The sequence below is a fragment of the Netta rufina genome (genome assembly GCF_964035555.1).
Source record: "Netta rufina genome assembly, chromosome: 22".
Lineage (NCBI taxonomy): Eukaryota > Metazoa > Chordata > Aves > Anseriformes > Anatidae > Netta > Netta rufina.
The window spans coordinates 5,084,275-5,105,392 of record NC_140146.1 but is presented as its reverse complement, the minus strand read 5'-3'; the positions used below and the strand labels follow the sequence as shown (position 1 = coordinate 5,105,392).

General features: G+C 38.3%; 1 protein-coding gene across 1 annotated transcript in view; it reads right to left on the bottom strand.

The window, feature by feature from the left end:
- Window positions 1-1,349: 1,349 nt before the first annotated feature.
- Window positions 1,350-21,118, bottom strand: part of CTNNBIP1 (catenin beta interacting protein 1) — a 36,696-nt gene continuing 16,927 nt past the window's right edge. The window contains exons 2-5 of the mRNA XM_084300387.1: window positions 19,258-19,348; window positions 15,230-15,351; window positions 14,643-14,733; window positions 1,350-3,213 (exon numbers count right to left, since the gene is read on the bottom strand). Of these exons, the coding sequence (XP_084156513.1) occupies window positions 3,155-3,213; window positions 14,643-14,733; window positions 15,230-15,325 (246 nt within the window). The 5' untranslated portion in view covers window positions 15,326-15,351; window positions 19,258-19,348 and the 3' untranslated portion in view covers window positions 1,350-3,154. The remainder of the gene's footprint in view (window positions 3,214-14,642; window positions 14,734-15,229; window positions 15,352-19,257; window positions 19,349-21,118) is intronic.

Genomic DNA, 21,118 nt, shown 5'->3' with positions numbered 1-21,118 from the left:
AATGACCTTTACTGACAATTACAGCAATTGCTACCCATCTGGAGAGAGCTGAGAGGGGCATCTGATTCAGCTCTAAATCTTTTCCTCAAGCTCTGGAAAACACAGCGTGTAAAGGAGAGGTAGATGATAAGCCTGATAAGAGAAGAAAGAAGTGTAACAACACATTGTGAATATCTAAAGGAACATGTCTTCCCAAAAAGACCACCCAAAGGATGCGTGCTTTTTTGGAAATTGCCTCTAAAGCTTTTATGCTCTCTGAATGCCTTAAGCACTGTTTGGTTGGTAATTGAACTATACAGCTTTTTGTATTTATAAATGTCTTTCAATCCAGTCCTATACTCATCTCTGACCTCTAAAACACTGTTTCTTACTTTTATTAATAACAGTTTGCCTGAAAAGGCAGAAGCACAAAGGTAAAGCTAGAGAAATCTGTACGTGCAATAAACAAGTCAACCATGCTGATGTATTCTGTGCAGGTTTCTCTAACTCCCAATTAATCCAGGCTCCACAGTGTTAATAGACATTTAGCTTTCATAGCAGGAAGATAATTAATTTGAAATTTAATTCAAAGGGAACATTGGAAAGCTGTCTTTTCCACTTTATCACTGATTTATACATCAACTCTTTATTATAAATCTTCTGGCCCTGGTTTAAAGGCAAGAAATCATTTGTGGGGAGTTGAGGAGCACACAGGTAACAAAGCACAAATATTCTCAAGAGACTGGATTTCCTCCAGGTTCTGAACCTCAAATCAGGCTGTTACACAACACGTTAACATTTCTCGATGTATCCTGCTCAACATGTTACTCAGGACTCCAAGATTGGAGTCTACATGGAAGTCTTCCACAAGGGTAGAGCAAACAGTTACCATTCGGCAGGTTAACAATATAATAAATCAGTAAGAAACAAGAGAAGCTATTAAAAACTGTATTTCCCCCCCAAAAATTACATTTTTTAGTGAAAAGATTGAACAACAAGCACTTCACTTTTCTCTTTGAAAAGACTCAACAGCTCAGAAATGCCATAGATACACACGGAGGATGCACGATAGCTTGACAAGGACAGGCCACCACAATCCACCCCATTCATTCCAGCCAGCAGCCAGAAACACGCAAATCCCCCCCCCAATTAAACCCTGAAGGGCTGCCCCATTTGCACCAAAATTAAGATTAAAGTGCCTCTTAGGCAACAAGGTCAAGATTCAAAGATTCATTTGGGCTTGTTCTTGGTTTATTTTAATAAAGTAGCTTCTTATCCAGCCCCAACCAACAGGGGCAATGACACTTTGACATTGAACTTCACAAAGCTGCAAAAGAATCAAAAGGAACTTTTCCATAAATAGACGTACAGTTGTTCTCATTTCATATTTATTTGCTCAAGATAATCTCCCTCCTCCCGCTCACAAGTCCATTCTTCCTTTTGCATACATTCCATGGTTTCTTTCAAGCTTTTTCCCCACTTTGAGACTGTAACAGCATCCTGTCGTCAGAACTTCTTGCCATGAAAAACCATCACGTTGTCACAGCCAGATTCTGTAATCGTTACTCCAAATAATTAACAACCACATGAAAAGAGCCAAGAACAGGTAAATGAATGGAGTTCTGCTTTAATAGGCTTTGAAACATCTTAAAGTCAGTGCAACCACAGGAAAATCTAGAAGTATTGTAAAAATCACCTGCACACACTGGAGAAAATGAAGTGCTAGGTTTTAGGCAGCAGTGCTAGAAATTCTAGGCTTCTGATACTTTATGTGCAGATTCCTGAACAGTCAGTGCAATTCGGGAATTTCATGGCAGGTTTTTGAGTTTGTAAATGCATCTACTTGAAGGCCCTGGAACTACCAACAGAGTAAACCTGAATGTCACCTGTACGCTCACTATTTGACAGCTTAACGCAGTGCTGCTGCCTCTTGGGACCAGTGCCTAGAGAAATGGTATTAGCCTAGGATCCAGATAATTTCCAACTCACCAAGCGGTTTCAGGGAACCAAACTGCATACAATTTTTTCAAGTGACTAGGAACTTAGTTTATTAAAGACCAGTGAAACTCTGATTTAAATTAATGATCAATAATTTTCCCTTGTATGAGAGCTAGTCTTGTGCAGCAATTAAAGGGTTAAAGTGGAACTACAGTTATTTTAAACAAGTTCACATATTCTCTATACAAATTTGGCAAACTCATGTCACAGCCATAGATCTCATTCTTGCAATTCCTGCAAAATAACGACAGCTCCTCAGTCAGAAGCAAAGAGAGAAGCCACCTGAACGACCAGGTTGACCAGGAGTTCGTAGTACAGCCCACACAGAAGCACAGAACGGCTGGTGATCTCCGTGTTCCAGCTGAAACAGGTAGACTTACTGAACTAAATATGCATTCAACACAGGCTCCAAAAGAGCTTGAGGCCACACAGCAGATGAGTATGGAAAAACTGATGGCATCAGAGACACTGCAGCCAAGAGGAAATTAAAAACGTGATTTCAAAGCCAATCAAAAACAAACAAACAAACAAAACAACAAAAAAGCAAGCATGTATACGTGTATAGATGTAATAAATATTGCAAAGCACATTTGTTTTTTCCCCAAGTAAGGATAAAGTAATAACCAATGCACCAAAACATCAGCTTTCTGCAATGAAAGTGTCGATGTCAGCGAAACACCTGCAAGCCAACTGAAGAAAGCATTTGCATTGTCAACCAATCACACCTTGCTTCCAGTTCTATGCAGCCAAATCAAACCCTCTTCAAATTCACAAGTTTGACCTAAATAAGCACCACAGCATGAAAAGCTTCTTTAGAAGTAGGATGTCAAGAGACTTACTTTAAAACATAAAATAAGAGAGAAAAGGTTTTCATTGGTCAAGTTTAAACAATTGTCTTCCTTTAGCCAATCAGTCTGTCCCTTTGAGCCAATCGAAAATACACCTTTAGGTTTGTCCTTAATTAACACAGCCCAGCTGAGTAGCAACAACTTACAGGAATAGATGGCTGTGAGATGCATTCTGAGGGTTGGGCAAAGGGAAACAGAATTATAAAGGAGAAGGACTACCATGGAAAAATTAGGGTGGGCAAAGGAACTTATTAATGCTCAGCCATCGTCCTCTATCTTCAGGAATCTCACTGTCCTCTCCAGTTCTGTGTTGTTCAGGTATCTTGTAGTTACTGTCTTCTGTCTTCTGTCTCTGATCTGGAAAATGCCATCACAACATCCTCAGCACCTGTAATAATGACAGCAAAATGTGTGCCACGATTAGAGAACCAGAAGGGTTGCAAAAGACTTCCAAGATCATCTGGTCCAGCCATCCCCTTACTACCAATGTTACCCACTAAACCAAATCAACAGGAAAGGAAAAAGGGCATAGAGAGAAGATAAATACATTTATTTCTTTTAAAACTCATAAGAATAAAAATTGTATTAATAGGAAAACTGAAAGGCTTTTACATTTTCTTCACCGAAAATCATTTAAACACCTTTTATGAACTAACAGATACTGTAAACATTCTATTCTGTAGTGGAAATTCAGCATCTTCTTCCCGACTGAAAGCTTCCATTTGCCCAGAGAACAGACACAGCTTTGCTAAGCACTGGTTTTATCCCTACACTAAAGAAATCTTTCCAGAAGAATTCAGACTTTCTTCATTCTTTTTTTTTTTTTTCCCCCAACTGAGGCTATCAACTGTGTATAATTATCACCAAAACATGTCCCCTAAATACAGAAAAATGATGTTACCTTCCTATGAACCACCTCCAAGTCTTTAGAAACTTGGGTGGTCTTTTGAGCGAGCCTTAATAGTAGAAGGTCCTGAATGGCTGGAGAATCATACCTGATAAAGGCTTGTAAAGAGCCTTCCATCCTAAGGTCTCATTCTTCAAAAAAAGATACCTTGAGATATTTAGGAAAAAAATCACCTCTCTGGACTTCCTAAATATAGAGCACAGCCTAACAGGCACTTCAAGAGAAATGTCTCCAGGACAATAGGGAAATAAAAATACATCATACAGCAGTGTCAAAGCAGTGATTTAAATCAATATCTCTAGTCTAGACACGAATTGGAAAACAACCCTGAAGGGCTGAATGCAGTATTTTAAATTTCTGGTAAAAATTTCATCCCTGAGAAAGTTAGATAAAAGTAAATGCTTGCTTTCATCTGTAGATCCTGTAACACCATTTAACTGATTAGAAAAATATGATGAAACATCCAGTCACCATTTATATAATTTCTAAAAATTATTTACTCTGTTGAAATGATCTTAGACACTTCAGTGCAACAGATGACTGAAAATGACCATTTTGGCCTTCGTTAATTAATCTGGCCTGCTTGGGATAATTTTGCTTAATAAGGTTTTCTTCAAAGCCTCTATTAAAGGATTAGGCAACGAAGTACGGAATGCCAAAAGTAACACTGACTGCCTGTGCCATTCAGATAACCGATCAGCTTTACAGAAATCTTTTACTGAGGTTTGGAAAGTTCAGACTCAGCTTGGGTTGAGCATCAGCATGTAAAACTCTCCAGAGGCTTTCACTTGAGGCATATCAAGCAGCAGATTTCAGTTTTGTGCCCCAAGGAACTTTGCCTATACACCTGCACACAAGGTAAAAGGCAGAGGACTGACTAACCAGAACTCCTCATCTGTTGTAATTGTATGAATGTCTGCCAAAATTTCAGTTATCTGATTTGCTCTTTAGTTGCAATACAGAAGGAAAAGTGACAAAAAAACACAGAGGAAGAGAAGGCTGTTAATTCCCCTTGCTAATGTCCTTAAAAACTAAATCAAGGCTTATGAAATGCAACTACATTTATTTTTATACACTTCACGATTTATTTGTTATATGTACTCACAGGAGGAAATACTAAAGACCAAGCAGTAATTTGTTTTTCTTACACAGGACCCACATTTTATAGAAGTACATCAAAACCTGCTCTGATGTTCCCTCTTGCCAACACTCAGAAGCCCTGCGGTCTTCTCCCTTTTCATCTCCTCCACAAACTGTTTTTTCCTTGATCAAAACATAAATGATATATAGTGCTGGAATCCAGCTCAGAATTAGCAACTTGCCGTGTTGATTTTTTTTCTCCTTAAATGTGCATAAATATAACAACTACCAGCCTGTACAAAAAAGAGGGATTTCACTTGTAAGGAGCCTGCAAAAACAAATGTGTGCCAAAAAGAAGGGGGAGTAATAATAATTAGAAGCACTAGCAAAGCCAGTGCACATGAAGCACAACCTATGCTTCTGCATTTTGCACGAGTCCTCCTCCAGAGCCGAGGAGGCTTTGCAGCAGCTTTGCTGTGCGAGCCACGAGCAGCTGGAGCAGCCTGGCAACAGCGAAATCACAGCACACGTCACAGCACCGAGATGAGCGGGATTACTTAACAGATGTCGATTGTTTTTCCTGAGGTCTCCCCTCTCCACAGGCTGAATATGAAAAGAATACTTACAAGTAGTCTTGTAAGTTTAGTGTGGAAAAGGAAATTTCATTCTCTATTAATGGTGCGACCCCACAAGCCTGCTGGTTGGTGTCTGCCTGCCCCGAGCAATTCCAGCTTTCAGCACTGCTCCTGTGCAGCGGGCGAGCAGCAGTTTAAAGCACATGATGAGCAGAAATAGCCTTCGGCAAAGGACGCCAGGAATTCTGCCATTCATTTGGGCTTTCACAATCAAAACAGCTATCACTGATGAGGAAGGTCCCTCTCAGCTAGCTCCTGCTCTCCTAATCTAGGCCCACGTAGCACAGCCTCGATACCAGTGTCACTGGTGGAAGGAACTGGTAACTTGCCTTTTGCATGGACTACGGATACAAGAGAAGGGAACAGAAGAAACACAGCTTGCCAATACAACCAGAAAACAGGAAAAAAAAAATTATATTCTATTTGGAGGAAGAAAAACAAGAGTACAAGAGTATACAGTGTAGAAGTATGGAAAATGCTTGAATATCTACAGTACTACTGCATTATTACTATGTGCATCCTAAATGATGATCAGTGGATGAAGAACGTCTGAAATTCCAGGTTTCAGTCTTTCACAGCCAAAGCTAACAAGAAAGTAGAAACTTCAGTAACTCTTGTTTTGTCACCAATGTAATCATAACTATAGTTTTTAAGTTATCTGAATTTGTGAACAAAACATCTAGTGTGGTTTTCTTATTATTTTTTAAGTATATCATCATTAAAAAGCATGCTGCCTCTCTGATTTCTTCATCACTTCATAACATATTATTTCCCATACAGCATTTTTAACTGAAGATGGACAATAATTGCAAGAACCAAACTGGATAACAATTTGTTAAGGAAAGATCATGAACTGTATTTGAAAAGACAATCATTGGGCTGAAAGGGAGGTTACTAGTGCACTTCATCAATGATTGGTGTTTGTACCAAGTTTACTTGCTACTTTCATAAGTTATGCTGGAACACAAGAGCAGCCACGTACTAATGAAATTTTCACAGCAGTTGAAAGTTAAAAAGTTCAGCCAAAACACCAGGGAGCAGCAAAACAAAATACAGGAACGAACAGGAGAGCAGCAAAGACCAGAAGCGACTAAAGGGGTTTTGCTATTAATTTCAGAAGGGAAGAAAAAGAAGATTAGTATTAAAAGTGATATATTCTTATGTCCCACGGTACAGTTTTAAACAAGATCACTGAAGGATGGATTTTATACACAACTCTAGCAGTGTTACTTCCTGCTCCCTCCTCGGTTCCTTTTGCTATTTTAACGCAAGGCTAGCAATGTTTTCATTTGCAGGAATTACATGCAAGCTAGCATTTGAAAGAGCCTCAGGCAATTGCATTTAAGAAGGCAATTTGATCTATCAAATAAAAGATAATACCACCTTCAAGGTAGACAAGTAAGTGGGTGGGTAACCCCCAGGGCACAATACCCAACCAAATACCACTCATCTTGCAATAAAGACTCAACCCAATGCTGATTTCTTTTATTCCCACATTAAAGATCCAATTTTATACTTAAGGAGTTGATGCATTGCTACAAAGAGGTCGACATCCTTTCTCCAAATAATGGCAACCAAATGGAAAATTCTTGCAGGCTATCAAATCTGACACAAGCATGAATTCATGAGCACAGGAGCAACAAATTGACACCAAACCCACTGGTTTTCAGATGATGTCAATCCAGTCACTACCAACACATGTGCCACTGCCTTCTGGCTATTCCATCTCATGGCCTTACTTTATATTCACTAACAAAGGAGTTCATTATTCACCATTTCTCTTTTATTCAAGAGCACCATGGCTCTTGACAGATACAAAAAGCAATATCGTTTCACAGATCTGGGACCAGTTTGTTCGAGGGACTTGCAAAGAGGGAAGGTATCTCCATGTCCATAAGGTGAGTAGATAATTATAAACACCACCACAACCCCTCGAAGGGCAGTAAGTTCTGTGATTTGTAGTGGAGCACCAGGGATGTTGAAAGGGACAGAAAATGTCAGTTTTCTAAGAATTCCAGGTTGGCATTCTTTGTTGTGCCTCCCTTTTTGCAAAAATGAAGCAGGAAAGACACTAAACAGTCCGAACCAAATCACTGTTGACAAAACACCAAATTCAGATTTTTTTGGCATTAAGAAGGGGGTGGGGGATAAGAAGGGGAATGAGAGGGGATGTTTTTAGGGTTGGTTTCTGTACCATGCTTCAGGCCTCTGGATGAGCAGAGGAAGGTTCCCAATACAAGAACCATCACAAAAGCCTTACCACGTATCTGATGAAAACAGCCAATTAAACAAAAACAAAAATATACTTTCAGGTGAAGCGTGATATTGAGGGGGAAGCTCCCCAAAATAAATCCATACCTGGAGACCTGACAGGAGACAATAGAAAAATAATAGAAAGAGAGAAGAAATATTGTACTAGTAAAATGACACCTCAGTTCCTTAAATTTATTTCGTAGAGTTTGGGGCTCAGTCTACCAATCTGGAATTTCAAGACTAGGTGTGATTGTACCTCAAAGCACTGTGTAATCTCTGGCAACTCACTTTATCCTCCCTATGACAAAATGTTGCCTCTAATACAGAAACTGATGTTCTAGCAGAGGAGTTTGTCCAGCATTTTCAGTTCCTCAAGGAGAAGGTGCTGTAAGATTGAGAAGCATCTATCTAGTGGTATTTCAATGACCTGGAAACAGAATGAAAAAAATTTCTGCTGAATAATAATTTTCATCGGTCTGCAACTGAAAGGGATACCCTCGTGACTACTTTTAACTTCCCAGGGGCCGCTTACAGTAAATCATTATTTCTGAAGATACCTTGTAGCAAAAAAAAGAAAAAAAAAAATCCTTGGTGACATTTGTCTAGAAAAAGTTCATCCACATTTCTCAGCACAAAAGCAGGTTTTGTTCAAATCCAGTCCTGCAACCCAAGCTATCCAGAGCTAAATGAAACACATCCAGCAAGTCTGCTCATTAAGCAATTGCAGAGCCGCTTTTACTCCTGTGCAAACACAAACATTTCCAGAGAATGGAGCAGGGGTTTCTATGCAGTGAAAGGAAGGCAGGGATTAAAGTACTAATGAATAAGGCTTCTGCAGCAGTCTCACTTGGCTCTCATAACGGATGTTTTCTTTCTAATCAAGTAAAAAATTGAAAAAGCAGAGCACAGGTTATAAAGTTAAGCTGCACGTTGCCAGAAGTCTGCAATTAAGACAATAGGACTGTGAACCGTGTTTACTTTCAGCACATCCTCCACTGAGCTTTGCACTTCCAGTAATTAATTTATAGAACAATGAGGAAGGTACACGTACACCTGGCCTAACACATTCTATACATACAACATCTCCCTCCACAAGCTTCCCTTTTCTGGACACACTTTTCTACCCTGAAATAGAGACTTGCATATACCCAACAAAATGTTTCCCACCTACCTACAGAGGCAAAGCATTGACTGCCACAGACTTTCAGACATGAAAATCCTTCTTCCACTTCTTTCACCTTATACTTTCACACCTTTATCCTTCCTGAAAGTTGACAATATTTAACTCGTACCTAATGCTTTCCACAGCAAGTACTCACCTACAGGGACATCAAGCCAGTAGGGTACAAGCTGGGTTCAAAACACGCTGCCTTAATCCAGAGCAAGATGTTACCTGTAACTGCTATTTCCTAGTGTCTCAGGAATGATGAATAGATACATAGAACTGTCTTGTTTGTAGCCACCTGCAAAATTAATAAACCTGAAAAGCTTTTGGAGATCAAAAGGTTAAACCTGTTGTGAGGGTTGAAAGGATGCCAAATTGAAAACAAGAAATCTTTACTTTCCTCAAGATCTTTACATGCACACTTCTTCAATCACCTTCCAGCAACTATCTTCTAAACATCAACTCTTCTTTGAAATTTCCAGCCTTAATATCCTAGTTTGGCATTCTAAAAATACAACATGCACTGCTGAGAGGAGAAAGGTATTGAGACAAGCATGGTGTTTAAAAGAGAAAAAACAACCCTACGCTGAGAAGAGCTCTGATATCTCTGTTTCTCCACCACTATTTGATGCTTCATGGCTACAGTTTGCCTCTTAGCTCCACAAGCAGCCTAGATTTGTTTTCAATACCCTACCATCCAGAGAATGCGTCTCACCGAGCTGAGGCGTGCGTTTGCATCTTGGCTTTGCCCTCCCCAAGGGACCAGCTTTTTCTTCAAGAACCAGCATGACACTCCTGTTGCTATAGGAACAACAGAGCTGTAATCACCAAGGTCTTGGTATAATTCACATATCATGCTTACTAGCTGCATAGCTTCCATTTTCAGATACACCACAGAGCAGGGACTTAAGGCAGCCAAGTGCTAGCCTAGCATTTAGAAATTTAAGTAACTGGGAAGCAGGAAATATGGTGGTGTGTTTTTTTTTTTTTTTAGGTGATGCTTCTGTGCATATAACTTCCTGAGAGGCGTTTTGCTTGTGTTAAAAATATTTAAGAAAGCCTCAATTTCATCACTTCAAGTTCAAGAAACCTAATGAGTCTGAGCTGCGTTAGCTCTTGCTGCAATGCAGGGAAGAGCACTAATATGCAATATCTCAAAACAGCTCATGATCACATCCCTCTTTTAGAACAGACACTATTTGAAGAGGGATCGTTTTGGGTTCCTCAGTTATTCTTGGGGCTATGAAAAAAAACAAACAACAAACAAACACACAGATGTCAGCTAAAAAATGCTCCTTAGGAAAAATGGCATTTATTTTGCACTTTCATATAGGTATTAATAAGGTTGCAGCAATGATCTGAAGATAAGATGTTTATAAAATAACATTAATAACATGGTACAAAGGTTTAGGCTCTTAATTAATACTAAACTTAAGCACTGAATACTTCAGTCTAGTTTTTTAAACTTTTGTTTAGACCTTCCTGAGTTAGTGAGATCTCATCCCCTTTGCTAGCAGTGTACTTTTTAATGGGTAATCAAGTATTTCATTTATCAGATAAGCCTCATAATTGCTATGGATGCAACATGGCCAGATCCCTTAAAGAAGAGAATGGGTGAGCAGGCCAAGTATTAATAAAACCGGCCAAAATATTAAGCTATGAACTGACTCCAGACATCTAAATTGTCCAAACATTCCTTGTTCTTGGTGAACTTAGTCCAGATTAAGGAAAGAGCAACTCGAGAGAGGCATATCAAAGGCAACACACCAAAAGGCCAAGCACTTCCTAAGATTCTGGAATACCCTAAAAAGAAAGGGCAAATAGAGTTGGAATAAAAAGACAATTACGTTAAGACAGGAATACATGTTCTGGGTATTCAAGACGCCTCCACAGATCTGTTGCTCTAATACAAGCTGTGCCTCTGAAAGTGAGGGATATAGAAAACACACTGGATAGAACCTATTTCAATTTGATATCTGCTGGAACACAGTAGAGAGCCCTGGACATACGTTATTATTATCTGATTTACACAAATCCATTCAGTACTGCAGTCAGACCAACTCTGAGCTCCCTGTCAGGAAATCAAGGTTCAGTGCAGCAGGACACTATGTAGGTGCTTCAAGAGTGAAGTCGTTCCAGATGTATATTTCAAATATAAACAGAGATCTGCAAATAATCCTAAAACAATGATTTTCTATGTCTGAACTGACAAACTTCTTAAAGCAAAATGGGGAACAAAAAGCTAAGAATTTAATTTCCCCTCTTCCTAGAAAACTAAACACCAACTGAAGGGGAGTCAGACTTCAAGCTTGCTTTAAAAATAAAGCATTCTAAGGTGCTTTTTGATGAAAGAGACTAAATTATACTGCTGAATCCTAATAAGGTAAGCATAGTACCATGGAGGTACTTTAAATGTCAGTGTTATTATTATCAAAAAGTGGCTAAATGAAGGTTTATAGCACAATTACTTGAATTCAGCAGGGACAAGCGTAAACTTCTTTCCTCAGTGCGCTGTCACATATCTGCAAATATATATTGGACACACAGGTTGCAGAGTGACTCCCCGTGGTCAGACAAATAGACTCAAGTAAGGAGTTGACAGCTCTTTATCAAAAAAACTTAGTAGGGAGCACCAGACAATGACAAGGCTCAGCAGTCCTACCTCAGGTAATTACTGTGAGACAACCTGCCAGCTGTCCTAGGACACTATTTCATGGAGGCACAACAAGGAAAAAGCATAAAAATGGTAATGGGGATTGTAATGTACTTATGAAAACCTAAATCATCACCTATACTCTTCTTAACAACATCAAAAACCTTCCTGCAATTGTGGGGCCAGACTACAGCATATGTAAGTGATTCACAAAAAATTGCAGGTCTCTACCAAAGCTTTTAGAATGCCACAAACATCATTCCCTTTTGGGGAAAGAAATGAGGGTATGAAATCAGCTTTCTGCCTTGTGCATGCCCGCTAGAGAAAAATGGTTCTGAAGTCTAGGACAAATTAGGCCGAGAGCAATTTGTCCTTTTATTGGAAAAAAAAAGGTCTGTGAAATCTGCTAGCCTACCAAGTCCTTAAAACTAACTCCTTAAATAACACCTCTTATTTGTTGTGTAAGGCAAACTGCATAAAGACTAAAAAAATCCTCTGGAGGAGACTCAATGAGAACATTAAAAAAGCAGGGAAGAAAATTCCTTTAAGGAATCTTGAAGGACACAAAACATTTAAGTTCCTCAAGCATGTGGACTTGGGACAGGGTTTTTCAGTGCAAGATAATGCCATCTAGTGGAGATGGAATCTCCCTTAAGATGGCAAGTCGGACACCCGTGGCATTTTTATCCTCTGGTTTTGGTACTTTAATGATCAACCCTTCATGCTTCACCAACACTAGAAGACAGCAAAAGGTACTGACAGCTGGTAATGGTCGCTGCTGGGTTTCTTTATTAAGAAATGACACGTAACATTTTTTAATAAAGTAAAATCAGAGAAGAAAAAGAGCAAAGAGCAACATTATCATAACTGACTATTACAAATCTGCAGAGGTTTTCCGAGGATCAAAGTCCAGAGCAACAAATTACAGTTGCTCATGCCTTTACAGCATACTGCAGAGAAAATGGTATTTGGCTGTTTCCTCATTTCAATTTGTTCTTCATGCTACACTCTTGTTAATTTGGAGAGACAGCATATCTGAATATGAAAAGGACCAACATCTTTTCCCACTTTTCTAAATAGTTAAGTATTATCTTTCTTTGTTCTATTTTCTTCTACCAAAAAAAAAATCTTAACGGTCAGGACAACAGCTTCACTATAATTTAGGAGAATTGAAGGTGGATCATAGGGTCAAATCACACAGGAAGGACAGCAGCGTCTCAGATCACATCAAAGTGAGCAACTGCAGGGAGGACTTCACTTCCCTATGGAAAAAGTCTAAAGAATCTTCAAGGACTTAAAGAAAATGCTGACAGGGAAATCATTTAGCATCTGTTCAACTATGGAACAAAGATAACTTTTTGAACAATGTATAAAGCTCTCAAATTTCCTGCGTTGCATCATTAGGGAGTCTAGAAGCAGAATAAATAACTGTTGGTCTCTCTTTTGACTATATTTAAAGTCAAATTTTTTTTCAGCTGCAAGTTTCTGACCCTTATCTGGAAGAGCACCCTTTGGGGGTTCTTACTTTTCATATCACCTTGACAAATTGAAAGCAATCAGAAACAGTACTTTGAGCTTTCTCTATAACACTAGGGCAGGAATTTTTAAGCACTCTGACATTATTAGAATTAAATTTCCAAAGCCCTATGTAAAGTAAGAAAATAATTTGTTAATTTTACAAATGATAAAAGCAGACAGCTAAGACAGGAAAGTTAGATTAAGCTGTATTGGAGCACAGCTGTACAATGTATCAGTGTCCCTTGGCTGGACTTCTGCTTTTATTACCACTTCTTTGCCAAAGTTCAGACAATTCAGCATACACTTTTATTATGAGAAATGTAACTATTTTAGGGATAAAGCTGACAAATGCCAACTGCTTAAGACAATGTGATAGTAACTGTCTGGTAACTAAGGCAGTCATTCTTAACTGAATAAATCATCTTCATTTTTTTTGAAGAGAAACTGGCAAATTTTCACTTTAGACTGGCAGAAAGTTTAACAATTCTGAGCCAAAATACACAGGTGTATCTATCTCCATCAGTCCCCCAGCTATGTGAGGAATGAACACACAGGCTTAAAACTGAAGAGCAAGTCTGTGCAGGTTGTGTTTCTAATGGTTTTCTAAATGTCTCAGATCTATATTAAATTTCTGTTCAACTCGGTTCTTTCTGGCATAAGAAACTAGCAATTTTCCTTCAAAACCAAATCCCACATTATGAATGTGGTCTGGCAGGAAGCCTATGAAGGGGAAAATATTCAGAAATAAACATTCAGGTTCAGAACATATTTGTAGCTTCAGAATACCACCACACAATGGTTTTCCAAGACTTCTGTAAAGAATTCACAAAAATACCACCTACTTCATCCCATCAATGGGAACCTAAAGGAATCAAATTAAAATAATACAGTATGGCAATAAATTAAAACAATGTACTAAATAATTCAGCATGTACCAGAACAAGTATGGAAGTTTTACTGTGACAGTTACCTCTGGCTGTACTTTATCTCAAAGGTACTGTATTATTTTAGTATGAACTAGATTTTTTTTTATTTATTTTTTTTTACTGTCACAGTTTATGTGCCACATACATTAAGCAGACTACTTGATTTTGAAGTTATTTCATACCCACCACCCTTGTTCGGGAATTGTGTTGTGCAAATTGAAGAAATGCTATGGGAAACAAATTCCTCTTGTTGCTAAACTCTCTCTGAAACTGGGCCATTTCAGCACAGTAAGAATAAATACAAAAATTCAGATGAAAGTTGACTTAGGCAGAGGACTCATACTGAATATTATAAGACACTCAGAACCAGAAGGGCCTAGGCATGCCTGAGTTTAACTTCACCTATAGCAAAAAAATCAATGAGGTTAGAATTCATTTATATTTATCAAATATATTGGGAAATGATGTACATTAATTCATTTCACAAGATTTTGGCCAAAAATGTTTTGAGCTATCATGGAGAATAATGCCCTTCATCCTAAGCAATCTTAGGTATATCCAAGACTTAGTTTGTCTGACAAAATAAAACCACCTGTTAAGAAAAACAGGAACCTAAATTTAGTATTTTCGGAGACTGTTGCTCACTAATTAAACAACAGGCAAACAAATCTGGTACTCACCCTGATCAATTGAGTGTTGAGGAAGCTGGCTAAGTTGGCTATTCACTACACCTGCATATGTGCGCAAGAACTCCTCTTCACTAGCAGTCAGCTGGAAATGTACAAAGAGTCAGTCAGCAAAACTAAAATGAAGAAACACTGAAGATATCATCTCTGACTCCCCAGTAACAAATGTCACAGTTGCCTCTATTCTACTCTTCAACAGTTTAAGCTGTTATTTGTACAAATTTTAATGCCAGCAAGCAATAACAGCAGCAAACTGGTACATGCATTCATGGAGAGATTCAAAGCCACTTTAAAACAGATGCCTTATTCTCCTGGTTTCACAATAATGAAAAACTTTGGCTTATATAGAGTAATAATCAGGTGTTCGGATGCAGTTTCAGGCACCACAAGCCTCATAACTTTTTTTGTAAAAAATCAATTGTATTTAATCACAGGTGATGGTTAAATCAATGATGGCTAAAACAATTCAGCAGTAAAACCCAACCATCGCCTGCCCATCTCAGTCAGCACAATCCCAGTTACTAAGACATTATATTCGGAAAGCTACAAAACATGGGCTGTAACAGTTTGTGACATCTTACATTTGATCCCATCTTCCTCAGCATGAGCAGGACTCTCACTTTCTGCTGAATGTACATCTCCTCCGGACTCTTTCCGGGGACGCCCTCACGGTTCATTCCCCTCCTGCCAGCTCCTGGATTTCCTGAAGGCATGATAAGATCAGAAAAAGACAGACCAAAACAGGTAATGGGGTATAATAGAAACAATAACAAAGTTTAATTCCTAAACCATCTATTTTTCACCGGCAGGCAGAATACTAAGTAGCCTGAAATAGTGAGGAATCACAGGCTTTAACAGAAAAGCCCTTAAAAATCTGAATAGCTAAACTAGGCCTCACTCAACCCAAAGATTCAAAGAGTCTGATATTAAAATCACTACTACCTCATTATCTGTTGTTACATTACTGCATGAGTAGAAAATGAGAAACCTAACAACTGGATGAAAGAAGTACCCTGACAGAAAAGCCTGTGTTTTTGTTTTACTCCCCTGTAAATAACCACAGCAAACATGGAAACAGGATGCAGAATGTACAGCCATCAAGCTTACACTGGAGAAAAAAAAAAGCTGAATGAAATCTTAAGTCTTTCTCTTTTATAATAAAAAAAAAACACTTCACATTTTGTAAAAGTTTGTAAAAATTTATATAATGGTTTTGAAGAGAAAAAAGAATTAAGAGGAACAGGGAAAGAATACAGCTTAGCATGCTTTCTCACATTGCTTAAGTTGAAGTTTTGCTTTTCCGTTTTAATTAAGAATAGTAACATCAGAGAATAAACAGACAATGCCAAGTAAATTCTAGATGGTATAACATCATCGTAATTTATTGCCTGAGTATCCAATAATTCTTCAAAGTCCACAATACCATGTTTATCAAGTCTAAGTGGTCAGGAATGACCTTCAGCTGCTATTAATATATTCCAAGACGAATTTTAAGTCAGCAATAGTAAAAGTATTAACTGCAAATTTAGGAAATAATAATGCTTCAAATAATACATTGATACAGCAGCGTAATAAACTAAATAAACCTGTTACAAGTACTATGTGTTGGAGAACATAACCCCTGCTCAGGAATGCCTGGATGGAAGTTTAAAGCAGCTCCTCTTCCACAACGCACAGCTCAGAGAATTGGTTCCAGAACCGTGCTCCAATCGGTTTTCATTCACACAAGGGGGTCTGGTCCTATATAAAGCTATAAATCTGATTTTTTGAATCTTAGTAATGAAGGGAATGCATGAGACATGAGGTATGCTTAGTGAGGACTGTACCACAGCAGGTTCAAACACCACTGCTTTACACGTAATGTTCTCCTGTGGTCATTACCAACTCTCCCCCCACTTTATCATTATTATTTTTAAGGGAAAGTAATCTGGGTGTGGAAACAGTTTAAAATTACACACGGGCCCTCCTGAATGAGTCAGAAATAATGCAAACTTAAGTAGCAGCTGCAGGGATAGGCTTTGCCACCCACATTACTTAGCATGAAGACAGCAGAGTGGAGAAAGCTCTATCACCAGTCCTGTCTGAAGCAGTTCCCACTGGGAAGATTTGCATTATACCCATTTGGTAGAGATGGTTGGGCTCAAAAACTTGCAGCCTGTGAATGTGCAAGGTGATGATGATTTTATTTTTTGCTATAATTAGCAAATTGCTTTCTGAAGGGGGAATAAGATGATCTCATAATTTTGTACATCAACTCTGAGGTAAGCAGATTGGATTAGGTTCCTAGGAGTGCAATTTGTGAGTGGTAACAAGTGATGTCAACAGTAAGCTAATGAACAAAGTAAGACAGTGAGCAAGAGATGTTAAGTTACATCTATCCTGAGACAGATGAAACTATAACCATTAAATCAAGATACCAAACAAGATTGAAAGGCTGAAAACGTGTGACTGGTTCTTCATGTTGAACTGATACATACTACTATTTTATTTCTTTAATACTGTTACTTGAAGCAGGAAGGTGCTGTATTAGTAGCCAAAGAACTCAGTCTAGAAGAAAACAATGTAACAGGACTGTCCTGTATACATTTTTGCCTCATTTCTTCATCTGCATAGTCCCCTCTCTAATATACAGTATGTTTATACCATGAAGTCCAACTTACTTTTATCCCTACTCTACGGACAGATAGCTCTCTTTATGCCCTCATCACTCTCCCCTGCTCCCTCCCAAAAAAAGGCATTGAATTCTTCCTCATTTTTTACTTACTGTCAATAGGGAAACTCTATTCAAGTAATGTGTGTCTTACAGTACTGTTTTGTTCTGCTAGCTTACGCCAATATATGCTGTTCCAGCATTTCCAAATTGCACCAATCTATCACTCTACAAAACACTCGGAGCAGCAAGGTTTAATAATATCATAGCTAATGGGCCTATCTGATGGGACAATTCAATCTGTTAGAATGTATTTAGTCCTGCAGCAGTAGAAAAAAATAATTTGAATTTCTATGTTAGAAAATGATAAAGAAAAACATACAATATTCTTGGCAGTAATCACAATATTTTGTCATATCCATGTTTGGAAACGCATGGATATCTTGACTGGTCTGACTTACAGAATCAAATGCCACAAATAAGGAGGTAATTAAAAAAAATAATCTAAGAGTTTATCATATTTGTATTTTTTCCTCAATTCTTTTATTTGGTTCTTCATATAAATATACTCTATAATGATACCTGACATAACTCCTCACTGTTTCAGCTTTCATAGCAGCTTGCTCAGACAAATGGGCACATCTCTCCTTCCAAACCGATGCAACAGTTCTGTTATAAAATGCAATCAGTGAAGTCTGGGAACAAAGACTGATAGGGCAACGAGTGGAGCAGCCAGATACAGTAAACAAGTGCTTCACAGTAGTTTAAAAGTGCATGAATTTATACTTCTAAAGAAACTGGATAAAAAATCACGTTTACAGAAAGAGAACAGCTCGATAACACTGTATAGGAGATCTTTTCACAGTCTCAACCCCTCCATCAGCATGTTGTGTATTGCATTGAAAAAAAAAAAAAGCTCTTTCTGAAGCTGAAGTGTTTTGTTTTTTCCAGAAAAAAAAAAAAATCAAGACACCTGAAACATGGTGATACACCTGTGGTTTAAGAATGGAAGTTATATGGAATATCAACCAATAGGTGGCACTATCCACAAACTCCAAGAAAATGCCGCTGCTGCTTCCATGCCAGCTGGGGAGATCTGCACATTTCATCATCCCATTCATTACACATCAGATGATTTGAGAGACTGACAGTCAATAGATATAGTTATTCATTGTCTTCCAGTATAATAGTCTTCCAGTCACTTATTAACTTATCAAACTCTTAAAAACGGATAATGAAATATTCCTATTTAAACCTGGTCCTTCCGAAGCAAGCTTCAACCAAGATGAATTCATCATGAAGCTACCTATTTAACAGGAAGGATTAAAGAATACTAAAACCTACTCCTTTGGTGAATACTTCACATTGGTAGTAGCAACATGGGGTGAAAATACACAGCATGAATCAAAAGCTACAAAAATATATGTATAAAGAGGCTAAATTAAGACTACAGCACAACAGCGCTTTGCTCTTCATACACCGCATAATTATTTTGGGTGAATTTCAGCTACCACAGCTTTTCCTACTTGACATTCAAGTAGAAACAAAAGTCTTAAGTCAATATTGAGACTGAAAACTTTAAACCTATCTCTGTCCCTGCTACATAAAGCTTTTATGAAGAATCATAGAAGAATCATATCCTTTAGGATGACAAATAATACCCACCATATGTATCATATAATTACACCAGTAAATTTCCACAACCACTTACGAAGCTAGTCTGTTCTCAGAAGTCAGCACAATCCATCTTTACAAATGAAGGACTGGAAAGTCTTATTGAAGTACTTAGCCACTTCGCTTTCTCAAGAAAGTGACTTTAATATGCTATACATAATGAAATGTTACTTAACAGAATTTCCCTAAACCTACAACTCTTTCTGGTACATATATGAAGAAAGCTCCTCCACCCTGTCCCCTCCCAAACAAGTAAAATATTAAGAGATTTCCCTGCCAACATACCTGCTTCTAAAAACCACAGAAGATCAGATAATCCGTGTGTTCAGCCCCAATTAACGGTCAGATTTGGAAAAAGCAGGATGGGGAAACTGCCCTGTGAAAAGAAAATGAGCAAAGCATTACATAAATATACAAAGCCGAGAACCAGAGAAAAAAAAAAAAAAAACCTTCAGTATGTTTTGAATCACAGTCTGCTTTATATCCTGGTCTAGCCAAAATTCATAAAAGTGTAGGCTAGTCTGGAGTTTGTAGATCCTTTTTATTCTTAAAGAATAAGTTTTCTTAAAGGTCAAGCCATTCTACATCTGCAAGATTTACACCCTGTCCATACCAATGACATTCCCAATCACTTGAGAATGGAATGCATTCAGCTTTGCATTCTTTAAGAAGCTTTCAGCATAAACCCCAGCTCCCTGTAAAAGCCAATAAAAGAAAGGACATGTAATTTCTTCTAGATGAAAAAAAAAAACAGGCGTAGCTTACCAAAGATTTGAGGAAAACTAGGGAGAAATGGAAAGCATGGTGACTTTGACCAAAATTATTGTTTTCAGCTATGCATATGTTATGTGAATATAGCAATTACAAAGACTGGCAATTAAATGCTGGGCTATAAAATTCTTTTGCTCAGAACGTTTCAGACCAACCCCACTGTTCAGTCCCCAACGTCGAACAGTTACATGTGTTATTTTAGACTCGTGACATATTTCTGAACATATTTCACAACTTACACTGGGCACATCGGCTTGGTAAGAGTTTACAACTCCTACTGCCATCACATTAGTCTGTAAGACAAGCTGTTCGAGCTCACAAATGAAGTGGTAGTTCAGGTCCTCTTACGTGCAATGAAACAGTAAGGGCCTGCTACTTAGGACAGCATCACAGCTGGAACTATGTAATAATTACCATAAGCTGCTATACTTAATTAAGTTTCTGATTAGGGAATATATGCATACCTGCACCATTCATTAACTTATCAAACCACTTTAAACTTATCAAACACACTCTCTGTTTTAAAATAAAGTCAGTAAGTGAAGGCAAATCTAGACAAATCCAGTTTCTTTCATGGCTGTTCACAGTGACCCCATGCAGACACCTTTACTAGCAGAGAAACAAAGACAGAGTAGCTAGGGCTACTCAACCATTCTGTACACCAGATTTATTCAAAAAAGGCTGAATTCGAGGTACCTGCTAACTTCACCCATGTGTTCTCTACAGTGGCCCTTACTAAGCAACGCTGCAACAGCTGAGCTTTATCTTGGGCTTAAAAGAATTAATTTCATTTCTCCAGAGGAGAAAAATTGCCTGCTCTATTTAAGCCATACCTCACTAATTAGTTCCCACTGTTCTTGCCCTCTAAATATGCAACGCGGTCCCAGGAAAGATTATCTACAGCACCGACAACAGGACCATTTATAGGATCTAATTGCTGCTCTCATTTCTGTAGACCTCAAAGAACCCACACAGACTGTACAAATACTCACCACACACCTGAGAGCTCCTTCCTAAAGGAGAAGATCAGCACACAGGTACTAACCACTTCTGAGATGCATTTACGTCCTACTGACAGTTACAGCGTATTTATGGCTACCATCAGAATTCCCAATCCTCCCCTAAATTGCTAAGAATAGTCATTATGCATTTATGTTATATTTAACACCAAACACAAATTAAGAGAGAAAGATCAAATGTTTTCCTGACCCTATAAATTCAGGGGAATTCAGCTGAGAACTGAAACATACTCTACACGTCATTTTCATGACCATCTAGAAAGCTTGAACTGCAGATAGTCTTACTTTCAAGAAACAACAGCCCCTTTCCAAGTCAGCAGCAGCACTAAAAACATGCTGCCTCTGTCAGATCCACA